This window comes from Sinocyclocheilus rhinocerous, unplaced genomic scaffold, assembly GCF_001515625.1.
Source record: "Sinocyclocheilus rhinocerous isolate Xijiao unplaced genomic scaffold, SAMN03320098_v1.1 scaffold550, whole genome shotgun sequence".
Classification (NCBI taxonomy): domain Eukaryota; kingdom Metazoa; phylum Chordata; class Actinopteri; order Cypriniformes; family Cyprinidae; genus Sinocyclocheilus; species Sinocyclocheilus rhinocerous.
Genome location: NW_015667382.1, coordinates 26,987 through 52,125, shown reverse-complemented (window position 1 = coordinate 52,125; position 25,139 = coordinate 26,987). Strand labels below are relative to the sequence as shown.

At 37.8% G+C, this 25,139-nt stretch overlaps 3 protein-coding genes across 3 annotated transcripts in view; all 3 read left to right on the top strand.

Annotated features, from left to right (window-relative positions):
- Positions 1-6,718, top strand: part of gga3a (golgi associated, gamma adaptin ear containing, ARF binding protein 3a) — an 11,204-nt gene extending 4,486 nt beyond the window's left edge. Inside the window, exons 7-17 of the mRNA XM_016545758.1 lie at positions 228-308; positions 1,204-1,341; positions 1,432-1,513; positions 1,629-1,739; positions 2,166-2,429; positions 2,926-3,011; positions 3,123-3,280; positions 3,661-3,920; positions 4,063-4,223; positions 4,436-4,546; positions 5,486-6,718. Of these exons, the coding sequence (XP_016401244.1) occupies positions 228-308; positions 1,204-1,341; positions 1,432-1,513; positions 1,629-1,739; positions 2,166-2,429; positions 2,926-3,011; positions 3,123-3,280; positions 3,661-3,920; positions 4,063-4,223; positions 4,436-4,546; positions 5,486-5,596 (1,563 nt within the window). The 3' untranslated portion in view covers positions 5,597-6,718. The remainder of the gene's footprint in view (positions 1-227; positions 309-1,203; positions 1,342-1,431; positions 1,514-1,628; positions 1,740-2,165; positions 2,430-2,925; positions 3,012-3,122; positions 3,281-3,660; positions 3,921-4,062; positions 4,224-4,435; positions 4,547-5,485) is intronic.
- Positions 6,719-7,582: 864 nt separating this feature from the next.
- On the top strand, positions 7,583-10,634 carry LOC107733894 (small ubiquitin-related modifier 3-like). Its single transcript, XM_016545736.1, has 4 exons — positions 7,583-7,683; positions 8,523-8,651; positions 10,089-10,160; positions 10,253-10,634. The coding sequence occupies exons 1-4, from the start codon at positions 7,600-7,602 to the stop codon at positions 10,313-10,315; spliced, it is 348 nt and encodes a 115-aa protein (XP_016401222.1). The 5' UTR covers positions 7,583-7,599; the 3' UTR covers positions 10,316-10,634.
- A 3,888-nt stretch (positions 10,635-14,522) lies between these two features.
- LOC107733897 (hematological and neurological expressed 1 protein-like) lies at positions 14,523-21,843 on the top strand. The gene is made up of 5 exons (XM_016545739.1): positions 14,523-14,715; positions 18,327-18,466; positions 19,404-19,513; positions 19,640-19,667; positions 20,773-21,843. The coding sequence occupies exons 1-5, from the start codon at positions 14,651-14,653 to the stop codon at positions 20,898-20,900; spliced, it is 471 nt and encodes a 156-aa protein (XP_016401225.1). The 5' UTR covers positions 14,523-14,650; the 3' UTR covers positions 20,901-21,843.
- Positions 21,844-25,139: the final 3,296 nt, after the last annotated feature.

The following is a 25,139-nucleotide window of genomic DNA, read 5'->3' as shown; positions in this document are numbered from 1 at the left end:
ACTCTTATAAAGAATATCTCTTTGGGTTTGAGACTTTAGTCTTTGCAACTTTACAGATCTTCTTTATGCACCAAGAGCTTGTAACACTCCAAAGAGAAAGGAAAACTTGAAATCGCATCATATGACCCCTTTAAGGGGAACTGTTTTGACCATGGTGTGAGCCAATGCTTGTGAGCCATCTTGTAAAGTTGTAAACCATTGTCTTTGTTTAAAAATTGTCCCTGCAGCATCTTGCAGAACTTCTTAAAAGTAAAAAGCCAGAGGATCTTCAAGAAGCCAACCGCATTATTAAGAACATGGTCAAAGAGGTGAGGGCTTGGATAATTTTATACTAATGTTTTAAGAGAATATATGGTAAAACACATGCATGTATATATTTAAGAAAAATATGTTATGTTTATATATTAAATATTTATAAATAATATGAATTAAATGAATATACATATATGCATGTAAATACATGTAAATATTTTCAAAATATATACATGCATGTGTGTGTATTTATATATACATAGTAAATATACACAGTACGCACACATACCGGTATATTATGTAAACAAAAACTTTTATTTTGGATGCGATTAATTGCTTGACAGCACTAGTTCAAATATATAAAAAAATATTTTTTAAGTAACAATTATTTGTTAAAATAATTGGGCTCACTACCATTAAAGCTTAATTAAACTGTGCCATTAAATTTGTTTCTTGTTTACAATTTACAAAGCTTAAAGTGGAACCTACAATGGAAATGATACAACTTCACAATTACATATTAAAATAAATCAATTAAATTATTAATTTATATATGTAACTATGTCTTGGGGGAGATGCACCACATGACATATTCATAAAATATTATCATAGTCAAATTATTGATATTTTAAGAGACTTATTGACCTGGACACATGGTCTGTTATATGCTATCATTTTTTTCTGCACATTTGCTTTTTTTTTTAAATAACAATAATTAGTAGTTTTGGTACACTTTTCTAAGAAATAATTATAAGAGATTATACCAAACTATACCGAAAGAATATAAAAATTAATTTTAATTTTAAAAAACCATGCTCATTGTTTTTAAAAGCTTGTTTAATGTATTTTTAAATAAATTCACATTTGCGTCATGTCATTGATCCTTTTGTTTACTTTATCATTTATCGTAGATTTATCACATGACTTACAGGCCTCTTGCTTTGCTTTCAGGATGAGGCTCTGCAGCAGAAAGTTTCCCATCGTGCCAGCATCCTAGAGGAGGTGGACAACAGTGTGAAGCTCCTTAATGAGATGCTGAGTCATTTCAAAAGAGATGAGTCAACGCAAGAAGACAAAGAACTTCTAAAGGTGAGACACCTTCAATTATATCTGGTCACTGCTGGGCTTAACATGTAATTAAATGTATCTGACCATGTGCAACTTGCTTTATGTTCATAGGATCTGTATAATGACTGTGACAAACTTAGAACTGCTGTCTTCAGACTTGCCACCGAGACAGATGATGATGACAGTGCCTTAGGTAATACATATTAGTAAACAAAAACTCATTTAGGTCTCGATAATATATTATAAATAAATAAAAAATAAAAAACTTCCTCTCTTTTACATGTACCTTCTGGTCTTCTTTGGTGCAGGCGAAATTTTGCACGCTAGTGATGATCTCTCACGAGTCATCAACTCCTATAAAAAGATCGTTGAAGGACAGACCATTATGATTGACATACCAGTATCAACAGCTGCAGAACGTATGTATAATGTACCAAAATTCTTACACTTCATGACCATTTTTTTTTAGTTTAAGACAATCTAATTGTTTAAAATTAACACTTTAAAATGACTACTTTGCAGGCCTTTCTAATCTGGACTCAAACTCAAGCAAGTCAGCAGAAAAGAATACAAAAGAAGCCCAAAGCAATCAGTGGATTTCTTCACAAGTAAGATTACAAGAGTGCTTGACATTTAGGTTAAACATGCCTGAAAAAAAATCTGCATCTTATGATCTTTAATATGTACGCATATATATATATTTTTTATTTTGGTGACAGACTTCCGTACTAATTTCTTTTTTTTTTTTTTTTTTGGTGTGAATAATCCAAAGAGCTTGCAGGATTTCTCAAATTGCTGCTCTGAAAATGCAATTCAGTGTGAGTTCATGTTTTTCATTTGTTTAGGCACCACTGACAGAACCTCTTCTGAAATTTTGATTGATTTGGCTGATCTGGACTCTGGGACCCCTTCACCCCTTAAAAATGTTTTGACTTCACCTCAGCACTCTGATTCTCTACCAGCTGACCTCCTCAAACTAACTCCTTTAGTTGGAGCTCAGCCTTCTTCTTCCAACACGTCTTCTGGATCATCAAGTTTCCAAACCATTCCTCCACCAAGCCAGCTTCCCAGCAGTTTCTCTCTTCTAGATGACGAACTTGGTTCATTAGGTAAAAATGGCTTTATAGTACTTTTGAAGTGTATGATAGCTGTTTTATTAAGAATGTAATACACTACCGTTCAGATGTTTGGTGTCAGTAAGATTTCCATTCCAAATAAATGCTGTTGTACAAACTTTGTATTCATCAAAAATCATGATAACACTATTTATAATATAATTTTTAATTCAGAAATCAAAAGCATGTTCATTGTTTTTTTTCTGCTATACAGCATAAAACTTTATTAGAATACAGCAGAAGGTTCATAGGACACTTAAAAATGGATGTAATAGCTGCTGAAAATGGAGCTTTGGCATTACAGAAAAAAATAACATTTAGAATATGTTAAAATAGAAAACAGTTTTTTAGTTTACATTTATTTTAAGAGTTTTATATATGAATTTGTTTAAATACAATAAGTATCAAACAGTCACCCAAGCTTAATTTTTTTTTAGTTTAAGACAATCTAATTGTTTAAAATTAACACTTTAAAATGACTACTTTGCAGGCCTTTCTAATCTGGACTCAAACTCAAGCAAGTCAGCAGAAAAGAATACAAAAGAAGCCCAAAGCAATCAGTGGATTTCTTCACAAGTAAGATTACAAGAGTGCTTGACATTTAGGTTAAACATGCCTGAAAAAAAATCTGCATCTTATGATCTTTAATATGTACGCATATATATATATTTTTTATTTTGGTGACAGACTTCCAAACCAGTGATTGACCTACTCTGCAGCTCTGCTCCCTTAAATCCTCTCATCTCAACAGTGCCACCTACCTCTGAAGCTACCTCAGTCTTTGAAAACTCCTTCCAGCAGAGCTGCAAAGATTTTGCCATGCTGGACCTGGACAAGACTAATAGGTAGTGAGAGTAAAGTAGTATCGATTAAAAAAACATCATGGTTTTCAGAATCAGAAAGAATCGTCACACTTTATGAGCAACCATTTTCAACTATGATAATAATAAGAGTTTTCTTGAGCACCAAATCAGCATATTAGAATAATATCTTAAGTGTGATGTGTAAATAAATACATTTAAAAATAAATTCTAGTGTGTTGGATTGATGCCATTGGTTAAAACCCAGTTCTTCAGTTTAATTGTAGCATTCATACATGGAAGAAAAGGGGCAAAGCTTGCACACTCTATTATTAAAGCCTTTAATTATGATCAAAGAGCTGGTAGTGGAATGGCTACTTTTTTTTTAAACCCAACTAATTGTTTGTTCTTTCTGTATAAAGCAGCCAGTCCAATTATTCAAGCTTGGGTAGCAGAGAACTTCGAGCTGGAGAAGAGAACATCCATCCTGCATTAACCACATTCAGTTTGCCCGCTGGAATAACACCAGTGCCTTCTGCTTTAACCTCTGCCAAACCTCAGAGCTTTGTGCCAGACAGCCCTCTCTTCAGATCCCTCTCTCCTACATTACCCACCAGTCAGTCACCCTCAGGCTCAGATATCTCCCTGTCCAGTGTCTTTGTCCCACTGGAGGCCATTAAACCAAGTAAGGCCAATAAATGAATGTGGATGCTGTTGATAAAAGGTTCCTTTTGTTCTGATATTAGAGAACTATATCAGTTATTCCAAATGAATTACTTGCCTGTTAGGCTTAGTACTGTGTGTCATTTACTTTTATCTTTTCACAGGTAAGGAGTGTCCAGTGACAGCCTATGATAAGGATGGTGTTGGTGTGTTGTTGCACTTTGCTACTGACCACCCACCTGGTCGCCCTGATGTTCTGGTGGTTGTGGTGTCCATGCTGAACACAGCACCACTGTTGGTGAAGAATGTAGTGCTTCAGGTTGCTGTTTTTGGCTATTGCTACAAATATACCCCAGCGACTTAAGACTGGTTTTGTGGTCCAGGGTCACATATATCATTTAAATGGATCCTTACAGTACACAGTTATGGTTTTGTGATAGATATGGATTTTGCAGTTCTGAATTGCTTTTGGTTTCACATGTTTGCAGTTGTTTTGGTTCATTCATTTTTGTTACCTCTATAATTTGTGATTGACAGTCTATGAAAGTGAAGCTGCAGCCCCCTTCTGGAACAGAAATGGCCCCCTTTAACCCTTTCATGCCCCCCAGTTCCATTACTCAGATCATGCTGCTGGCTAACCCACTGAAGGTGAAGAAAGATGCACACACACACACACACACACATTTATTTACTTACATTTACATACAATTAGTTATAAATATTATAGCCTAACCCTAAACTTAAAAGAAAAACAGAGCTTGAGATTTAAAAACAAATTAACAAATATCTACAAATATAGGTAAAAATATAATTTAAAAATAAATTAATTTTATTTTTAAACCAATTTCACAAATAAGGATGTCCGCAAAAGTTGGTTTTGTCAGATGTAGCTTACTTCTGGGTGCAACTTTATCCCCAAAAGACACTTGTCTCAGCATTATTAGGACATGTGTTAAAGAGAAGTAACTTAATGTCACTATGTTTGTTTGATCTTTGTTGCCTACTGTAGAAATAAAACGGGTCATTTTCAAAAAATATAGCTTTTCTTATATAATAAGGTTCGGTTTTAATTGTAATAATGAATTTAACTTTTGTCAAAATGTAAAATAAAATAAAATAAAGTTACAAATTGTCATAAAACAAACATTTTTAAGATTGATTACTAGGATCAAAAATGACACTATAAAACCAATAAATTATACCATTAAATCTATCTCTTTTTCATTAAAAACCATTTACTAACACACTAACATACATTTTTTTTTTATCACCGATAGCATATATCCATGTGGAAACAAGTGTGAATTTTTTTTTTTTTTATTACGTTTTTCAACATGGGATTTTTCAATGCATGCATATTTGGACAGTCTTATCTGAGCTTTGACCTTGGAAGCACTGAAAAGTCAAGGGAAATGTTTGTCACCATATTTAGAGAACTAAAAGCTCAGCAATATTTTGTGCTAGTTAGATGGACTGTATAACTAGTGTCTAGTGTCATTTAAAAAGCAATTGCTTATGTGCTTTCATGATACAATTTCTATGATAAACTAAATGGTTGTGTTAAACGTATTTGTGTTTCTTTTGCAGGAGAAAGTGAGAATGAGGTACAAGCTGACATTCATCCTTGGAGGTCGACAGGTCACAGAGTCTGGAGAGATAGACAAGTTCCCTCCAGTGGAAAGATGGGGTCATTTGTAACGGTGTAAGCATTAATACTCATGAAGACAAATGAAAAACTCAGTGTGTAAGTGCATGAATGAGCCATCAGCAGTGTCACAGAGAGATTTAATGTCCAGGACGTTACCTTTGACACACTGACTGGGTGTTAAACTTGTGAATCCCAATCTCTGAGTAATCCCACAAATGTCTTGATGTATTGGTCTTGGTCATTAGGTACTGTTGTCATTAATATAAATATGTCGCCTATGAGCATTTGAGTCATAATGGGTCATTTTATTGTTAGCCACAACTAAACTATTCAACTCATACCTCACCCTGAAAGCAGTGGAGGGTAATGTGATAACACTGGACATGTTACATCTTTTCTTTCAATCCATTTTCCTTGATGTGTTGCGTCAGTTGTATTTTTGTGCTTTGTGATTTTAATTGATGTTCTTTTTTTTATTGAGTTTTACATGTTTATTTCATTACTATTCAGATTTGTGGTGTTTGACATGGCTGGCCTCACTGGTTTAAAGCCAAATTGAAATTGTTTTACATCAGATAACAGTCCCACAAAGAAGTGTGTGAAAGGTGGTGCAAAGCATACTTTGACTTCTGTGTTTTTGGGTGAATGCAAAGTATCGGTTTCACTTCATTTCCTTTCTTTACACAGCTGGAAGGAATCACTTATATAGTGTTTTTCTGATTTCTGATGTATATAATTGGAGAGCAAGTTGTTTTGATGTTTTGGAAACTTTACATTTTGGGGTTATTAAAGATTCTATTATTTACATTATAAACTTTGACTGTTAAAACTGTTAAACGTGTGTTATGGAAGGAATGAAAGTCTTTTGGTATGGCTTTTTTTGGTTTTGTTTTACAGCAGTTGCCTCAGTATTGTTTTGCTTTACTGGATGTGTCCAGCAGTGTATTTTTGTGTGTGTGTGGGGGGGTGTGTGTATGTGTATGTGTGTGTGTGTGTATGAGAGAGAGAGAAAGAGATGGGGAAAATCATATTAATAAAATTGACTTTCTAAATTATTTCTAAGAAGAGCTTCATGAATCTTCCAATGATGCTGTTCTTTTTAGATTTTAAGTAAAATTTGCAATTCAACGCAATGTATACGGTTTTAAAGACAAATAAATATATTGTTTTGAACAATTGTCTGAATTTTACATTGCAGTATAATGTCTCTGCTGGTTGCATTCTGTTTGTTCCAATTATGCACTAAGTTTTGCTGCAAAAATGCAGCTGGTGACATCCCTGCATGATTTTGTCTATAGGCAACAGGGAGGATAAGGGTCAGTAATGGTTATTGATATGTAATTATAATTTCTCTAAATTGCCTGTCAAATTTTCATAAGCAGGTGCTTTTGGCCTGGCACTTACTTAATTTACGAACACAATTTTAGTCCCCACAGGTACTTTATTTGGAAAAATCAAAATATTTTTTTCCAGACTGGTTTAATAATAATATTCTTTTGGTTTCTCAACTTGTAAATACAAATGGTCTCTTGCTTTCTTATTCTGAATTCTTAACTGAATACTGTATGGATGCCATCCCCAGTGGAGTTAATGCACTTTTAAAAAAACTGCTGATTCTTTACCCTCTTGCATTTCATGGACACATCCCTGTAAAACAGCAATATGGAAGATTTGCTAACTATATCCTCTTCCAGCAACGTCAAAGCCTTAAAATCCTATAAGTTGTGCACAAAGTATAATATTTGTGTTTTTTTTTTTATAAAGTGCTTTTGACTTTTTATAATGTGCTATTGTGTTAGGAGGGTGGGGTTTATTTAGGATTTTTTTATTTATTACCTCTTCTTTCTCCTTAAATCTAATTTATATATTACCCCTGGCTTAATGTTTTGTTTTTTGGTCGTTTTACTGGTTCTTTGTATATTGTTTATATATTTATTATTGTTGTTATAATCTGTTTTGAACTGTAAATATGTGTATTTACCTTTATATATGTTCAATTTAAAAAAAAAATGGGGTGGGTCAGTAATGCGACTCCGGAAATGGACCTTTTTAAATGTCGTCATGTCCGGCGGCATTACGCGCGTCTCGTGTGTCTGAGGCAGAGGCGGAGGCAGTCATGGCAGACGAGAAGACAAAGGTGCGTTTGTAGGGGGTCTTTTATAAATGTTCTAATAAGCACAATAATTATTTTGGTACATGATGAATGGGTACCATTTGTAAAGAACACTTTTCCCCTCTCTCATTTATTGTTCAGTAATTCAGTGAAATGTTGATGGTCTTTCATAAAGCTAACACGCTAATTATCTAACGTTAGTTCGCTAATGTGGCTCGCAGCTCATACAAACGGTAAAAAAGCGCTCTAATCGCGAACACAATCAATGCTGTTTCAGTGCGTTGATTTGAACTTCTGCGTTGATTTATAACGGACTTATTTAGTGTTTTTAAAGTGTATATGATAAGGTGTATTCAGATAAACTCGACTTTCTTCATCTCGACTTTAACTGTTGCATCATCAATCATTTTTAAAGACTTTATTATTTGAAAAAAAAGCTGTGTGCTCGTGCATTTTTGTAGTATACTGGGAATCTCAGCGGTTTGCTTTACGACAGACAAACTGCTAAAGTTACTGTGTTGTGTGCTGTAAACACTTAATTTGAAATGCCTACTTTATCAATGTTGTGGTGTCACTATCGCGTGGAACTGTTATGTTTTTTTCTGTTCTATTGTTCAATGCATTATTATTTGTTAAATGGCTTGGACTTCAGAGGACAACGTTATATTAGATGGGTGCAGCAGCAAACTGCACTTGTTTGGACTCTTGTTCGCTTTATAAAAACACTAAATCTGTTTATGGCTGTTTGGGTACCTTTTTTGATTCCTATCACTAAGATGCTACTGTTGTTTTTATTTTTTTTTGTATAATTTTCCATTGCACAAGAATTATTGATGGTAGCTTTATTTCACGTTTCGTTTCAGGAGGGTGTGAAAACAGAGAATGACCACATAAATCTGAAAGTAGCCGGGCAGGATGGCTCAGTGGTTCAGTTCAAAATCAAGAGGCACACACCCCTCAGCAAACTGATGAAAGCATATTGTGAGAGACAGGTAAGGGTTTTTATGCACATGCAACTGCATAATTTACCTGCCCTGACAAAAATAATAATCCTTTGTTTAGGTGCACAGGATTATCTTGCCATACTCGCCAATAAGAGATTGGTAAAGATAACATGAATGTCTGGAAATAATTGGTCATAATTTGGATAAAAATGTCAGCTGTATGTATCTGCAGCAAATGAGCTTGCTTGCTCAACATTTAAACAATCTTTTTCATTATTTAGTGTAAGTTAGTCCAGTATTCCATTATCAGAGTTCCTCTGAAACCCTCTACTTGTTAGTTAGGAATTTTTATGATTGAGCTTTGGTTATAGTTAATTCTGAATTGAGACTCATACAAAAGATAAGGCCCTTTCTCATGACTCTCGGTAGGGCTTCATTGCACAACATATTTTGGTTTTATAGATGTTTGCAGAAACCTCAAAAGCTCAGAGTGGTCCTAGATCCTTTGAACAAAATCTGATCTCTGTAGCACATGAGGTACACATCTTGTTCCTTAGTCTTAAGTCCCAGAGCTTAGGGCTAATACACATCTCTGGAAAGTCCGCTTTGTGTTACTGTTCATTTTTCAAAGTGCATTAACAATGTAAGATTTTCACTAGATTTCAGCTGGACCTAGCTCTGTAACCAGTGGAATTTCAAACTCAATTTACTACCAATTTACAGATTTGATCATTTATAAGGACTTTTAAGTGTTAATTGTAAGGAACAAGAATGTGCAAAATATGTGTTTTAAGAAGCTACGTCCATCCTGAGCTGAGATGAGGTTTCTATAAACATCTACACCATTACAAACTGATAGCATCACTAACTAATATATATATATATATGTATGAGAAAAGGTTGGTAGGTTGCAAGAAAGCAGGAAGTGTATAAGTGAAAACATGTTCTTGAGCTTAGAACAGGAAGTTGTCTTCATCCGTTGTGGTAAAATGTTGAAGGTCATCAGTTATAAGTACAGAGAACGAAAAGGTGAATTATTGAAAATAGTTGGCAATTTGGTATAAATGTAAATTCAGAGGCATTCAAGATCTGTCCAAGTTTGAGAGTGTTGTTTTCAAGACCGGGATCTCCAGCCCTGCTCCGTGACAGCTCCTGTCCTGCAGATTTCAGTTTCAACCCCAATCAAACACACCTGAACCAGCTAAAGGTGTTCAGGGTTTCTTGATAATTACAGGCAGGTGTGTTGGAGCAGGGTTGGAACTGAAGTCTGCAGGATGCTAGCTTTTCAGGAGCAAGGTTGGACATCCCTGTTTTAAGATGTTTTTAATGTTAGAATTAGGCCCTGTCATTCCGAAGCCAGACATTCTATACAATACATGAATTGTTGAGGGGTCACTGACTGCATTTTGGAAGACATGCTGGAGGTAATGCTATAGTTTACACTTCACTTAAAGCTCAGGTCCACATTTTCTCTGTTTTGAACAGGGGCTAACAATGCGGCAGATTCGGTTCCGGTTTGATGGGCAGCCAATTAATGAGACGGACACTCCTGCTCAGGTATAGTTCACTGATATGTCCAGTTCTGAATGTCACCATCCTTTAAGTGTGCTATAAAGTCTTATTTCTTTTTTAATTTTTTTTATTTTCAGTTGGAAATGGAGGACGAGGATACAATTGATGTATTTCAGCAACAGACAGGGGGCCTGATGTAAATGACTACCTCTGCCCACCATCACAGTCCTCCCTGTTTCCTGTCCTTTTTCTCTTTATAAGATTAGGCTGACCTCCCTCCTCATTGCCAGAAGCTTGCCTAAAATGCCCATCAGCTCTCGCAAATCAGATGAATGATGTTGTAAACATATTGATGTATTTCATCAGATGTGGACCTAAGAGTGTCAAGACTAAAATGATTTTGATCAGTGATCAGATCTTTTTTTTTGGTTTGGTAGATAGAATTTTGGTCAGTGTCAGTGCTCAAGTACTGTTTTGTTTGCTCTGAGCCATTGGGCTTTTTATATATATTTTATATATGTTGATGTATTTCTCTTTTGAACTCAGGCCAATTTTATTCAGTAACTTGTGTTGTGAAATGAAATGTTAATAAGATTTTGTTGGAATAAAACGGTTTTACAAAACCGTTTGAGGTGGATCTTTTGTTGCTTTTAAATTTTAATCAATGGGCCTCATTCATGAAACACTAGCAGAACGAATTTGTGTAAATCGTTCGTAAAGCCGTTCTGACGTAAACTTTCGAATTCATGAAAATGTTCGTATTTTCAAAATGTTAGTTGGTAGGAAAGAAATTTACACCTGCTCCCTACCACGTGTAAATGGTGCGTAAAACGTGTTGTTCATTTTGGCAAACTGATGACACTGAATTTCATGCACTGCCATTATAATATTTTAGTGAACAACAATAGAGAAGTTAATATTGCTGGTTACTGCATTTTTATATTCCGTAATGTTCTTAAAAATGAGAAACTAGTAATACGTTTCTACCGTGATTATTTCAAATCATAGCAACCAAAACGTCTCGGCTAGAAAAACACTGTGCCACCAAAGCGTTCTCTCAGGACACCGGCCCTCCAGGACCGAGTTTGGACACCCCTGTGTTTAACTATCACAGGGGTGCCCAAACTCGGTCCTGGAGGGCCGGTGTCCTGCAGAGTTTAGCTCCAACCCTAATGAAACACACCTGAACCAGCTAATCAAGGTCTTTCTAGGCATACTAGAAACTTCCAGGCAGGTGTGTTGAGGCAAGCTGGAGCTAAACTCTGCAGGACACCGGCAATCCAGGACCGAGTTTGGGCAGCCCTGAACTATCATAACTGATGTGTACGAAGTGCTTGTGAATTCGGAGGAGAGTTTTCGGGAAGGTCAGATTTACGCGCAAATTACTCAGAATTTACTCCTATATTTATGAATGTTTCATGAATGAGGCCCATTGTTTTTATAACTCATTTATTATTTCCCTTAATGGAACTAACAGCAGTTGTGGTTTACAAATCCAAAAAATGTAACAAAAAAGGGCTCATAAAAAAATATTGATTTAGTGTTGCACTAAATAAGCTGTCACAAAAAAAAAAAGTTTACATATAGTCCACAAAACAAAAAAATCCATTAATTTGACCTCTTTTTTTTGACGAAACAAAGCTAGTTCAGTTTATAAAATGTCCCTCCCCAGTCCCCAAGAATAATATTAATATAATAAATATATTGATTAAAAATATTTCATAATATTTGCAAAAACGATTTATGTTAAATATATATAGTTGTGCTCAAAATGATTCACACCCTTGGTAAATATGATCAAATGCTGCTGTGAAAATAAATCTGTATCATTAATCCTCTTGATCTTTTATTTTTTAAAATTTGAAAAACCTAAACTTTCATTGGAGAATAAGAATTTAAAATGGAGGGAAAATCTCATAGTAAAAATAAATATTTTTCTCTAATGCACATTGACCACAATTAATCATACCCTTTATTCAATACTTTTTGCAACCTCCTTTTCCCAAGATAACAGCTATGAATTTTCTCTTATAATGCCTGAAGAGTTTGGAGAACACCTGACAAGAGATCAGAGACCATTCCTTCATCCAGAACCTCTCCAGACCCTTCAGATTCCCAGCTCCATGTTGGTGGTGCTTCTCTTCAGTTCACCACACTCATTTTCTATAGGGTTCAGGTCAGGGGACTGGAATGGCCATGGCAGAATATTTGTTTTGTGCTCAGTGACCCATTTTAGTTTTGATGTTTGTTTTTGGATTATTGTCCTGTTGGAAGATCCAACCACGGCCCATTATAAGATTTCTAGCATGGACAGTTGGTTTTTAATTTTTTATCTGTTGGTATTTGATAGAATCCACTGCTGTCTGTCTGAACAAAATATCCAGTATCTCTGGCAGTAAAATAGGCCCACAACATTGAAGATACAGCAGTATATTTCATTGTACACATGGGGCACCTATTTACTCATGTGCGCACCAAACCCATCTTGAGTGTTTGCTGTTAAAAAGTTCTATAGGGTTCAGGTCAGGGGACTGGAATGGCCCTGGCAGAATATTTTTGATTTTGATGTTTGTTTTTGGATTATTGTCCTGTTGGAAGATCCAACCACGGCCCATTATAAGATTTCTAGCATGGACAGTTGGTTTTTAATTTTTTATCTGTTGGTATTTGATAGAATCCACTGCTGTCTGTCTGAACAAAAGAGTCTAGATTTTTCTTTAAACCCTCCCAAACAACGTTTGGGGATGTAGGGGCTGTTTGATTTTTGATTTTTTTTTTAAGGCTTTCTGACCCGAGATTCAACAATTTTCTGCAGTTCTCCAGCTGTGATCCTTGGGAGAGTCTTTGGCCACTCAAACTTTCCTCCTCACCGTGCATTAAGAAAAAATAGACACACGGCCTCTTCCAGGCAGATTGTAACATCTTTAGTTGATTGGAACCTCTTAATTATTGCCCTGGTGATGGAAATGGGAATTTTAAATGCTTTGGCTCTTTTCTTACAGCCACTTTCTATTTTGTGAAGTTCAACAATTTTTGCTGCACATCAGAAATATATTATTTGATTTTACTCATTGTGATCAATGATTAAGGGAATTTGACCTTTGTGTTCCTCATATTTATATTCATTTGAAACAGGAAGCCATTGCTGGATAATTTCATGTTCCTAGTCTTCAAAAAGAACACAAAGAATGGCCTTCTCAGCTGCTATAGTTGCAACTCTTGCGTCATCAGAACAGGGTGTTCAACGCACCATCGTTTCCGTTTAAACAACGTTTTGCACCGTTTTTGTCGGGGCTGAACGCAGCCCTGGTGTAATATAAAATGCAAATATGAATGGAAATATACTTCAGAGATATTTTAATCATAAGAATTTCTAGGGGTACCAACAATTGTGGCCATTGTGTATTAGAGAAAAAATGTTTCATAATGTGATTTCCCCCCACTTTCACGTTTTTTTTTAAACTTCAATTAAAGGTTAGATAAAAAAAAAATAATTATTGAAAGATCAAATGGATAAACAATGCGGACTTATTTTCAGGGCTGCCTTAGATCGTATTTAGCAAGGGTATGAATAATTTTGAGCACAACGGTAGGCTACATATTGTAGCGTTCTCAGACAAGGACGAGGCGTTTTGATGTACAAGGGGTGTTTATTTGGGATGTTGTCGGCCACAACCCCGACTTCTAAGAACCGCACTTGAACCAGCGAGGCACTCCTTCCCCCCCTCCTTCTCTCTCTTTCCCCTTACCACACACAGGGGCGGAGCCTCTTTTCACATCCAACTCGAACATCCAATAACAGTTCGCAACACAAAAAAGAATACAGTGCAACACTAACATTAAGCACATTGTTATCTATAACACAACATGCTTGAACATGCTACAATATTTAAGTTATAATATTTGAAATTCAAAAAGGTAATGATTTTATTATTACATAGATGATTAATGTTTTTGGTGGTGGTTCATGAGTGTCGTGTTTGTCCTGAGCAGTTTAAATCGCCCGCTGTTCTTCAGGAAAAATCCTCCAGGTCCGGCATATCGTTTGCCTTTTTTCCGGCATATTGTTTGACTTTTTTTCTCTTCCCAGCAGAGATTAATTTTGATTCTGCATTAGATACTTCAGTATTACCCAGAAGATAGAATAATGCAATTTACCATGATCATCGTGTTTGCCGTCTTGAGCAATAGTTTGCACATTTTTTTATAGTTTGTTTTTAGAATAAAACCTGTCGACAACTGAAGGACTCATACAAAACTATAGAAGAAACTGTTTTTGTGAAAATACAGCCGCGGTAGTTTAGAATCTAAACTAAAATCTAAACTTTTCAAGAGTTCACAAAAACAGTTTGCTGTCTGGCGCCGCCCCAGAGGCGAATCTGCAGAAGTGCAGCACTAATCGCGTCTAATGGGCGTGTACAGGAGCGCAGATTCGGCACCAGAGACTGATGACCTGAGCAGGAGACGCTCTTTGAGACTTGATGACAATAATCTGTCGAATATAGCTTGGGAAAAGCCGTGAACAGAAGCTTTAAATGTTCAAGATGACGACCACCACCAATTTCCAAGGCATGGACCCGACCGCGAGGAGCAGCTCCAGGTGCTGATAGATGTCTAATAGGAAGATAACAATGCTCACGCGCTTTAGGTTGTAGCAAACAGCAAATTATTTAACCGTTGTGATGTCTAAAGACGTTATCTGAGATGTAATATTAGCCTACTGGCAAAAGACGAAATTACTCTCTAGCTAAACGATATTGGCGTAAAAACGGGTGGCGATGCTGATGAGAAATGAGCACCATCTTGGGTACAAATGCTGCGTTTTGGGATAAAATGGTACGCACTAGCTCAAAGGAAAAAGTTTATTGGATTTTATAAGCCCTTCAAAGCAGCATTTTCTGGTTTATAAAATGCCTGTTTTATTGTACTTATATGCGCATCCCTCCGGCAGTGTCTGAAAATCTGGTTAGCTGCCTATAGACATCTTTCTGGGTGATGTCAGAAGCGTGCTGCATGTTTGAGGCATCGCTTTTCAAGTCAGCTAGATGTGTATTATAATGCTCCAAAATGCTGTCTAGGCAGGTAACACGCAAGGCTTTGTGACGCGGCCTCAATTGACTGCAGCATCCTCAAACGGAAACCCATAATTAATTACATAATTGATGAGTAATTAATACAGCATTTTTAATGCATTATGTCAGTCGTTTGTAAATGTGAAACCAGTCCCTGTCCAGGTTTTCAGAGAACGGGAGGATGCTTGAGCGCATGTGTGTGTATTTTGGTTGGGTGCGGTTCAGTTGGTGTAGTAAAGAATTTTATTACGCTTCCTGTTGTATCCGTTTTTTAATTTTATTAACTGAATGCACTAATGACGTGCAGATTAGTGAATTCGTCACCGTTTATCTGTCGTTTCATCTGTTAGTCACACTGGTGGAGGGAGATTTATTTCAGTTTGCCGTTTTAGCTCAGTTCATTAAGGCTTTATGAACAGTATGATGAATATTTTGATTAACAGAATATAATTAATAAGCTAATAAAACTAATTAAACCAAACAATACAGGTACATGAGGAATTAGGATATATTAAACTATATAGCCTATCAAGCCTTTTTCTGCACAATTATATTTAGATGAAAAGATGGTTAACCCCCACCCAAACTAATTTTATTTTCTCTCTACTAAAGCCACAATGTTTTTTTTCCTTAAATGTGCACTCAGTAGCTATTAATTTTACTCAACCTTCTACCCGTAAAGAGATTAAAATGACATTTGAGAATTATATAATCATAAATTAAAATAAAATATGATGCTTACATGAGATGGAGACTCGAATATATTTCATAAAAAAATGTTTTTTTTTATTTACCCTTCATTGGGCAAGCTGACAGGGAATGAACAGTAGGCTAAACCATCAAAAAAAAAGCAATGAACTTAAAATAAAAGTAAACAAGGTGCATCAACTCTACTCATAAACTAGTGATCAATTACTGTCACGCTACAGTGGAATGAAACGCACAAGGAAGATGATGAGCAATGCAAACAGTCTTTAATCCACAAGAGGGTAATTGCAAAACAGACAGGCAGGAAACATATGTATGGACTTAGTAGACCGAACAGCGGAACACAGGACAGACTGGAACTAAAGTAGGGGTGCTAATGAGGGAGAGACAGGTGAGAAAGATCAACTAATGAAGACACAGGTGTACTGACTAACATAATCAGACATGGGGAAAAACTGGGTCACACTGAGCACATGGGGAATGAAAACACAACACAACAGTCCAAGGGTGTGACAGTATTCCCCCCTCCCCGAAGGCGTGGCCTCGCGCCCAGGCAGGACGGATAAAGGAGGATGGGAGGGGGTTTGGGCTGGGGACAAGGCGGTGGCGAAGGGCAGGCAGGAAGGGATGCAGAAGACCAGGGCCGATGAGATGGAGGGAGGAGCCATGGAGAAGACCGGATGGAGCCAGAGGAGCCAGGCGGGACCCAGATCCCAGCCAGGATGGCGGCCCACGGTGGAGCCGACGGAGGCAGGAGCCATGGTGGAGGAAGGGCTGACGGCTCCAGGGGGCCGACCGACGGCGGCGGAGCAGGTGGTGGTGGAGCCCAAGGCGGAGAGCCGAAGAGCCAGGGTGACGGGGAGGATCCGGAGGGTCAAGGCCGAGCAGATGGCTCTGGCGACCGAGGCGGGGATCCGGAAGGCTGTGGTGGAGCCGGAGCGACAGAGGACCAAGGTGGAGCCGGAGGGAAGGAGGAGCCTGATGGAGCCAGAGGGATGGAGGGATGAGGTGTAGCCGGAGGACTGGAGTCCCGAGGCGGCGGATGGTCGACGACTGACCAAGGCGGAGCCGGAGGGACGAGGGAGCCTGGCGGAGCTGGTGGACTGACGGGCAACAGTGGAGAGGAGGGAGCTAGGAGCCATGGTGGTCCCACCGCACAGATAGAGGGCTGAGGGGGAGCTGAGGGGCTGACAGGAAGAAGCGGTGGCAGAGCTGAAGCAGGGATGACAGGAGGAGGCAGGAGAGGGAGGGTGGGTGGGAAATCCAGACAGGTAGAGGGTTCAGGGATGGTGTGTGCCGCCCACACACACACACCACATCACGACTCCCAACCATGGGAGCGCGATGGACAGGGGAACGACCTCCGTGGTCGTTTCAGGACAGGCAGACAGATCAGGGCAGACAGAGAGTTCTGACGAAGGTGGGAGAAGAGGGGGCATGTCTGCATATATATCCACATTGTCCTAAGAGTTCAGTGACAGCTCACCCTCAGCGGCGGTGCAGTGTGCGGCGCTATCCTCAGCACCCTCACGCTCCACTGTAACATCCACCGTCGCGTGCGATGTAGCCGGTTCTCGCACCTGGTTGGACGTGATAGGCTCTGGGGCGATCCTTGGCTCTGTCGCTGCTTCCTGCGATGGCTCGTAGGTCGTGCTGGGCTCTGGCTCTCCGTCTGCAGTGAGCTCAGGCTCTTGCTCCGCGCAGCGGGATGATGGTGGGCTGGGCTCTGGGTCCTGTTGTGTTCCGGATCAGGGTAGGACGCTCTCCATTCACTGAAACATGGCCTTCCTCCAGTTCAGTTCGATGGTGTCTGGGAGGTCCACGGGGTGATGGTAATTCACCTCGATCCGGAACAGAGACTTCATGGTCTCGTCATCAAATGGGGACGTGACGGCAAGACGGGTGAAACTCGGGGCAAACGAAACCAGATCGTGGCTCTCCCGAGCCACAGCTGAAAACTTTGCTGCCCACTCCATAACGAAAAAACCAAAAGAAAAACCTTTCAAAACAAAACCAAAACGTGGGGATAACACGCCGCGTATAATCACTTAATCAGGTCCGGTCTTCTGTCACGCTACGGTGGAATGAAACGCACGAGGAAGATGATGAGCACTGCAAACAGTCTTTAATTAATACACAAGAGGGTAATTCCAAAACAGACAGGCAGGAAACACACGTATGGACTTAGTAGACCGGACAGCGGAACACAGGACAGACTGGAACTAAAGTAGGGGTGCTAATGAGGGACAGACAGGTGAGGAGGATCAACTAATGAAGACACAGGTGTACTGACTAACATAATCAGACATGGGGAAAAACTGGATCACACTGAACACATGGGGAATGAAAACACAACACAACAATCCAAGGGTGTGACAGTTACAAAAGTTACATTTTTGACAACATATTTTGTATTTGTTTTCCTTCCTAGAGTGCTGCGTCCACCAGGTGGAGGTTCAAACATCTGCTTTGGCACAGATGAAGAGAAACCTGTGAAAAAAAATAAAATGGCATCTAGTATATTTGCCGAACCTGAGGACCCTCATGCACATCGAAGGAACAATCCACCAGGTGCTGATTTTTTTTTTTTGGAATGATATCTCATCTTTCACCTCTATAATAGCATACTTCTAGGCTGTGTCATTCCCTTGCGTTTAAGTTGGTGAAACATTAGAGAAAAGGATGAGAAATATTTTAATGATTGTGTATGTGTATGTACTGCTTCAAATCTCATACCTTTCAGAGATAAACAACTGGTAACTTGTGATATTGACAAACCAAATACAGTTTCAGTTCCACATCTGAAAACTTGCTAGGTCTTGCTGATTCTTCAACACACAAAAGACTGTACAATGTGCTTACATTGCTGAATCTCAGCTAATGTTTGCTGTTTTTATGTACATTTTGTAGCATAGGTTCACAGGTTGCCATGTGAGATAAGAATTTCAGATCATTCCATGTGTTTTTCTAAAAAACACTACCTCACAATAACATTTATTATTTGCAAGTCAAAGAATGCAGTTTGTGATATAGCTGTCCTTCGGGTAAAGTAATAATTACTTAAGTGTATTTTATGTATAACAGTGAACAAAATACAACTTATAGCTTGAACATCTGGGTTAGGGCTGCACGATATATCGCATGCGATATTTAACGCGCATCTTGTCAGTAAAGCCATTCTGTAATCAGCGGTAAATCTCCATCACCTGCGGGCTTTCACATGGAGCAGCATTAACTACACAGAGCCGTTGTTCACTGACAAGCTGCGCAAAACCACAATCATATTTTGCACATGTTTTGCGCAGCTTGTCGGTGAACAACGGCTTTGTGTAGTTAATGCTGCTCCATGTGAAAGCCCGCAGGTGATGGAGATTTACCGCTGATTACAGAATGGCTTTACTGACAAGATGCGCGTTAAATATCGCATGCGATTTATCGTGCAGCCCTAATCTGGGTATTCACTATTATTTATAACATCAATGTACATGAACTTTCATTTGTTTCAAAGGTGGGAAGCCTACAGGTGTGTTGTGTGGAGAACCATCTGCCCCTCTCAGAAGATGTACTGCTCAACCAGCCAACCAAAGTAACACCACAGTCGAAAATAACGTACCCGTGGTAAGATATGGAGACAATTTCATTACTGAGTGAAAAAAAACTTGTAACCTTGGATGGACTTTCATACTGACTTATGAAGTTTTTTTTTTAAATTATTGCTGAGAATGTGCTTTATTTTCTGCACAGAATGGTGAGGAAGACTCAATCACTGTTGGTGAGTGTTCTGACATATATTTGACATTACACTTTTTTTTTCATTAAAAAAAAATTATATATAGATGTCTTGAATACACATCTTGAGTTTGTTATTAGTTTTTATTTCATTTTGATAATTTTTGGAGGGCATAAAGAAAAAAATGTCAAGGTGATACTGTCATATCAAAAGTCATGTAAACTAACATGCAGAAGCGTGTGGACGCTTTTTTCTTAAAATATTATCTATGATCTTTTTATGACAAAGCAACGCTAGTTCAGGTTGTAAAATGTCCCTCCCCAAGAATAATAATATTAATATAATTGCAAAAAAAACCCTTTATATTATATTAAAAATTAAATATATACATATTTGAAAATAATAACTAAGATGTGTACATACGTATTCAAGGTTCAACATGAATACAATGAGTATATTTTTAAGATCTCGGCACGTTCTAGATGTTTTCTATATTTCTAAAAATACTTTAGATTTGGATCATTTTTACTTAAGGGTGGAATACACTACCAACTTTTAAAATCTCAACAGATTTTAAAACATTAGGCATCATACACTTACAGACTTTGTAGATAGTCACAGAAGAAAAACTGGGCATCATACACTACACGACTGAGGATCATACACAACCTGACTTTAAATTTGTTCTGATCACAGATTCACACAGAAACATGCACCTTGTTGCTAAGAGATGTGTGACAAATGAAAACAATAGTCATATAAAAGTGTTCTAAAATCGGCTGAAAATATCAAACATGTTTGATATCCTCCGACTGGATGGATTCATAGTCTGATACTAATAAATGGAGTCTGTGACCATCATACATTATGAAATTTTCTATGAAATCTGTCAACTCAAATCTGCAGACTGACTCTGACTTTTGGCATCTAGTTTTGATTTATCCAAACTCTAAACAGGGGGAAAGTCAGGGCAAAACTTGTGTAGTGTATTCCAGCCTTTAATCTCACCCTTGTGACAAATGGATCAATAACATACAGTAGTATAAAACAGAAAAAAACATTTTCTTTCCATATATTTTTAATGTTTTTTTTTTTTGTAATTATCTGATAATTCATTAATATTTCTTTTTCATTTTTATATTCACAGAACCTATTCAGGAGCAGGATGACACACCAGCTCCACCTTGCCTCTCTGCAACAGAACAGCCTGCAGCTGGGGTTCCTTCTGGCCGTAGAAACCCACCAGGGGGCAAATCCTCTCTCATCTTAGGCTAAAGATTTGCCTCACTTAAGGATAAGATCTGGGCCTATGTGAAATGAGCATCTCAGAGTAAATGTGCTGTTCTGTGGTCAGTGCCCATCCTCTGCATAACTGTATTCATAAAATGACATAAGCCACAAAGAACAGATTAAGATCAGGACAGTTTAGACAGAGAAGCGTGCCACAAATCTCTGAGCTGTGATTTGTTCAAAGAATACCTGTGAATGTGTTAAGTGTTGGTCACTCAGTCATACCTTGACTAAGATCAGACTCTTAAGGAAAAACAGATCCCGGGTATGCACTGCTACTCTCAGATACTGCAAACCATAGGCCAAAATATGCCATCAAAGTTCTCCAGTCATTTTTTTTTTTCATCGATTGTAAGCCTATGAAATGTCTCCCTTACTCAGTGTTAGTCTCTCTTTTTTTATGTGTTAAGTTTTTGTCAGCACTTTATGAACTGTGGTGCCCAATTTGTGGTGCCTCAGGCCTGCTGGTTAAGACACAAGGTTTGAATAATTCCATGTCACATCCATTACTGAAAAAAAAAGTCTGAAACATTTGTAGATGTAAAGAAAAAAAGCATTAACCTTGATTTACTGATTGCTGAAGAGATATTTAATACAAAAGAACAACAAAAACACAATTACACATACATTAAAGAGTTAAAAGAGCAACAAACATGAGAGTGCAATGAAATATTACCTTCTAGTCACAAACAGGTGTGCCAGAAAAGGTGCATGTGAGCAAGCTGTTATTTATTTGTGTTTGTTAAAAAAGCTATGAAACGTACAAAAATACAAACAACAGCCACAGTGTACAGTCATTGCATCTGATCTGTGATCAAGTAGTCCAGATTCAACAAAAACATTTAAAGTTCTTATTGCCTTATTATTTTTGACGTATGCCAAAAAGGTGCTGTATTATTATTCTTTGACTCCTTGGAGGAAGTGTGCAACAGAGTCTGTTCATTTTTTTTATGTACATGAGCTTTTCTCAAATAATAATAAAAAAAGTAAAATTATTTTTGTCTATTGTCATGAGAATAGAAACATTACTATTATTCAACATAATACCTTACCAGTGTTTCTTCTACTTTGCCATATACATAATACATATCCAGAAGCTTAGATGTAAGTGTTTACATAGTAAGTCATAGTGAAAGTGAAAGCAGCTCATAGTCACACTGCTTTACACAAAGCCCTCACGTCTACAGGTGGCAGCAATGTCCTGTTTTAGGTCATTTGATTTTGACAGGGGTTTTGTTTGTTTTTTACTCAGTACTTACTTTCACATTGCAGTCTGTAGGGGAACTATATAAACTAGTGGTCGTCTGCTATTACCACACAGTAGAAATGTAAACATTTAACTTTTGACTAACAATGTGCTTCTTTTGGTTGACATTAAACGCAGTCTCTAGAATTGACTATTTGTTCTAGTTTTAGTATGTGATATTAGTATATGTTGTTGTTAGTAGACTAATCTTAGCTAGAAAGAGTGTATTTTGGCACTTACATGAAATTAACAAGTAAAATATATGCCAGTAGATCACTTGTGCATTGCATAGCTAGTCCTTGATCATTAACAAAGATTAAATAATGAGATAATTAGATAAAATAATGTGCAACTGTTGTAATTTCCTAATGGTCTTCTCTTTGAAATATGAACTTAATTGCAATAATGTGTTATGTAGTGATTTCAATGTAAGATAGCCTTGTAGAGCCTCTTACTGTTTTATCAACACAAGGAAGACAGGTGTAATAAAAGGAGTTTTATTAACAAAAGAACAGACAAGAGTAATCAGTTTCTCTTTTCATAAGATAATGCCAATAGTAACATCCAAATCAAACACTTGTATTTATCAATCTTTTGCACTTTATCCATTCATTGTGTCCATTTAGTAGTTTTCGGGAAGTAATAAGGTAAACCATATTCTAGACAGTGTTAATTTTGACAGGCATTTTTGATTTTAGTCTTTATCTTGAGACGAAAATGCTTAATAGTCTTAGTCACATTTTAGTCATTTGAGTCTTTCGTAGTTTTAGTTTTAGAAAATTCTGCCATTAAAGGTTTAGTTCACCCCAAAATTATTCACCCTGGTGTTGTTCCAAACCCGTAAGACCACAAAGAAAACAAAAATAACGACTTTATTCCACATTTTCGTCTCTACTGTGTCACTTGTTGACTCAGTAGTTCTCCTAGCTTCGTAACATTACAGTTGAACTACTGATGTCACATGGACTACTTTGTCTATCATCTTGGTATTTTTCTGGACCTTGAACGTGGTAGTTCCCTTGCTGTCTATGGGAGGGTCAGAGAGCCCTCAGATTTCAGCAAAAATATCTTAAATTGTCTTCCGAAGATGAAAGAAGGTCTTACAGGTTCGGATCAACATGAGGGTGAGTAATTAATCACAGAATTTTAATTTTTGGGTGAACTATCCCTTTAATTACTCACCCTCATGTCGTTTCAAACCCGTATGACCTTCGTTTTTGATGAAGTCCCAGAGTTTTCTGATTGACAGCAACGGAACTACCAGGTTCAAGGTCCAGAAACATAGTAAGGACATCGTTAAAATAGTCCATGTGACATCAGTGGTTCAAACATAATGTTATACGAGAATACAAGAATATTTTTTGAGCCCATCTCATGAAAATGCGTATAAATAGTACGCCAAATACAAACAGAAAATCGTGCTATTGCTATGCAGAAATTGACTTTGGCGTGCATATAATAGGCACGTGTTTGACGTGCATATAATATGCAGTTTTCGCATGCATATGATACGCATCAACTCCACAACCCTAATCCTACCCACTGCATATCATATGCACGCCAAAGTCAATTTCTGCGTATAAATAGTATGCCAAATCAAAATGTAAACTCGTGCTATTGATACGCACTTTCATGAGATCGGAGAGGACCACAACTTCTTTCTTTATCTGACTGAATGGCGCACTGATAAACTCACAATTCAAGAATTGTCTTTTTGCGCTTCCTGCAGATTACCCTAATAATAATAATAAGCATGCAAAGTATTTTCGTTGTGACCAGCGCTCGCGGCTTCCCCCCTAATCCTTACTCCCATCCAGGTCATGGCACCAAATGTAACCGGTCCTACTCGCCCCGCTCCGAGCGGGATTCGAACCGTGGTCTCCGGCATGGGAGGCGGGCGCTAGAGCACCTCTGGAGGTCAGGGGAGTGAAATTTATACGCACAGCTCTTACTGACCTACAACAGTTACACTAGCTCAAAAGAGAGCAAGAGCTCACTCAATTGAAGCTGTAATAATAGCATATTGCCAAAACATTTATGACAAGAGATCCAGTGTTTTCAATGTTACTTTAGCGTTGAGCAATGTAACCAACCACAGGCATGTCTGTTGATTTCTTAAACGCAATCAGAGGTATTTAAGTTAGAATCCACTCACTGCAAGACGAGACGAGACACAACATGATAGGAGATTTCAAAATGAATCTTCTATGCTAATTTTACCCTCAGACTTGGCCTTTAATTTTGCAAGAGAGCTTTTCTTCTCGGCCACATTTTAAAGTGCCCCTATTATGGATTTTTGAAAATGACCTTTCATGCAGTGTGTAACACAGCTCTAGGTGAATGAAAACATCCAAGTTTTAAATCTAAAAGTGCACCGTGTATAAAGTTATTGTCTTTCAAAAGAAAGAGTCGACTCCAAGTCATGAAAACTCCAAAATCATTTTCTCCTCCAACTTCAAAATCATCCTACATCGCTGCAGAAGCACCGACCCAGTGTTTACAAAGTGAACGTGCAAGGAGGGTCAAACACCCTTTACAAAATAAATAAATAAATAAAATAAAGGTAAAACAACGATGTAGGACGATTTTGAAGTTGGAGGAGAAAAGTGTTGGGAGTGTTTAGACATACCCTGTCTTGAACCGTTGTACACAGACAGAGCTAGACAAGAAGGAGATGGTCCTCACTGCAGAACACAAGATCCAGGGGGCGTGGTTGGATCCAGATCCAACTCCTCCCACCTTACATATACCTAAACCTACCCATCTCCACCCCCTGATCCCTAAACCCACCCATCTCAACCCCTAAACCTACCCATCTCCACCCCCTAGATGTGGATCCAACCACGCCCTCTGGATCATGTGTTCTGCAGTGAGGGGCTACTGACAAGAAGAGCATTTGTGGTTAAAAAGTGTATAAATATATTTTTTTAAGAAAATGACCGATTGTTTCACTAGATAAGACCCTTATTCCTCGGCTG

Coding starts and splice junctions, on each gene's coding strand:
- LOC107733897 (XM_016545739.1), top strand. CDS start 14,651: ATGTTCAAGATGACGACCACCACCAATTTCCAAGGCATGGACCCGACC. Junction 19,514..19,639: donor TCGAAAATAACGTACCCGTG/GTAAGATATGGA, acceptor TTTTCTGCACAG/AATGGTGAGGAAGACTCAAT. Junction 19,668..20,772: donor GGAAGACTCAATCACTGTTG/GTGAGTGTTCTG, acceptor TTATATTCACAG/AACCTATTCAGGAGCAGGAT.
- LOC107733894 (XM_016545736.1), top strand. CDS start 7,600: ATGTCGTCATGTCCGGCGGCATTACGCGCGTCTCGTGTGTCTGAGGCA. Junction 7,684..8,522: donor TGGCAGACGAGAAGACAAAG/GTGCGTTTGTAG, acceptor GTTTCGTTTCAG/GAGGGTGTGAAAACAGAGAA. Junction 8,652..10,088: donor AAGCATATTGTGAGAGACAG/GTAAGGGTTTTT, acceptor TGTTTTGAACAG/GGGCTAACAATGCGGCAGAT.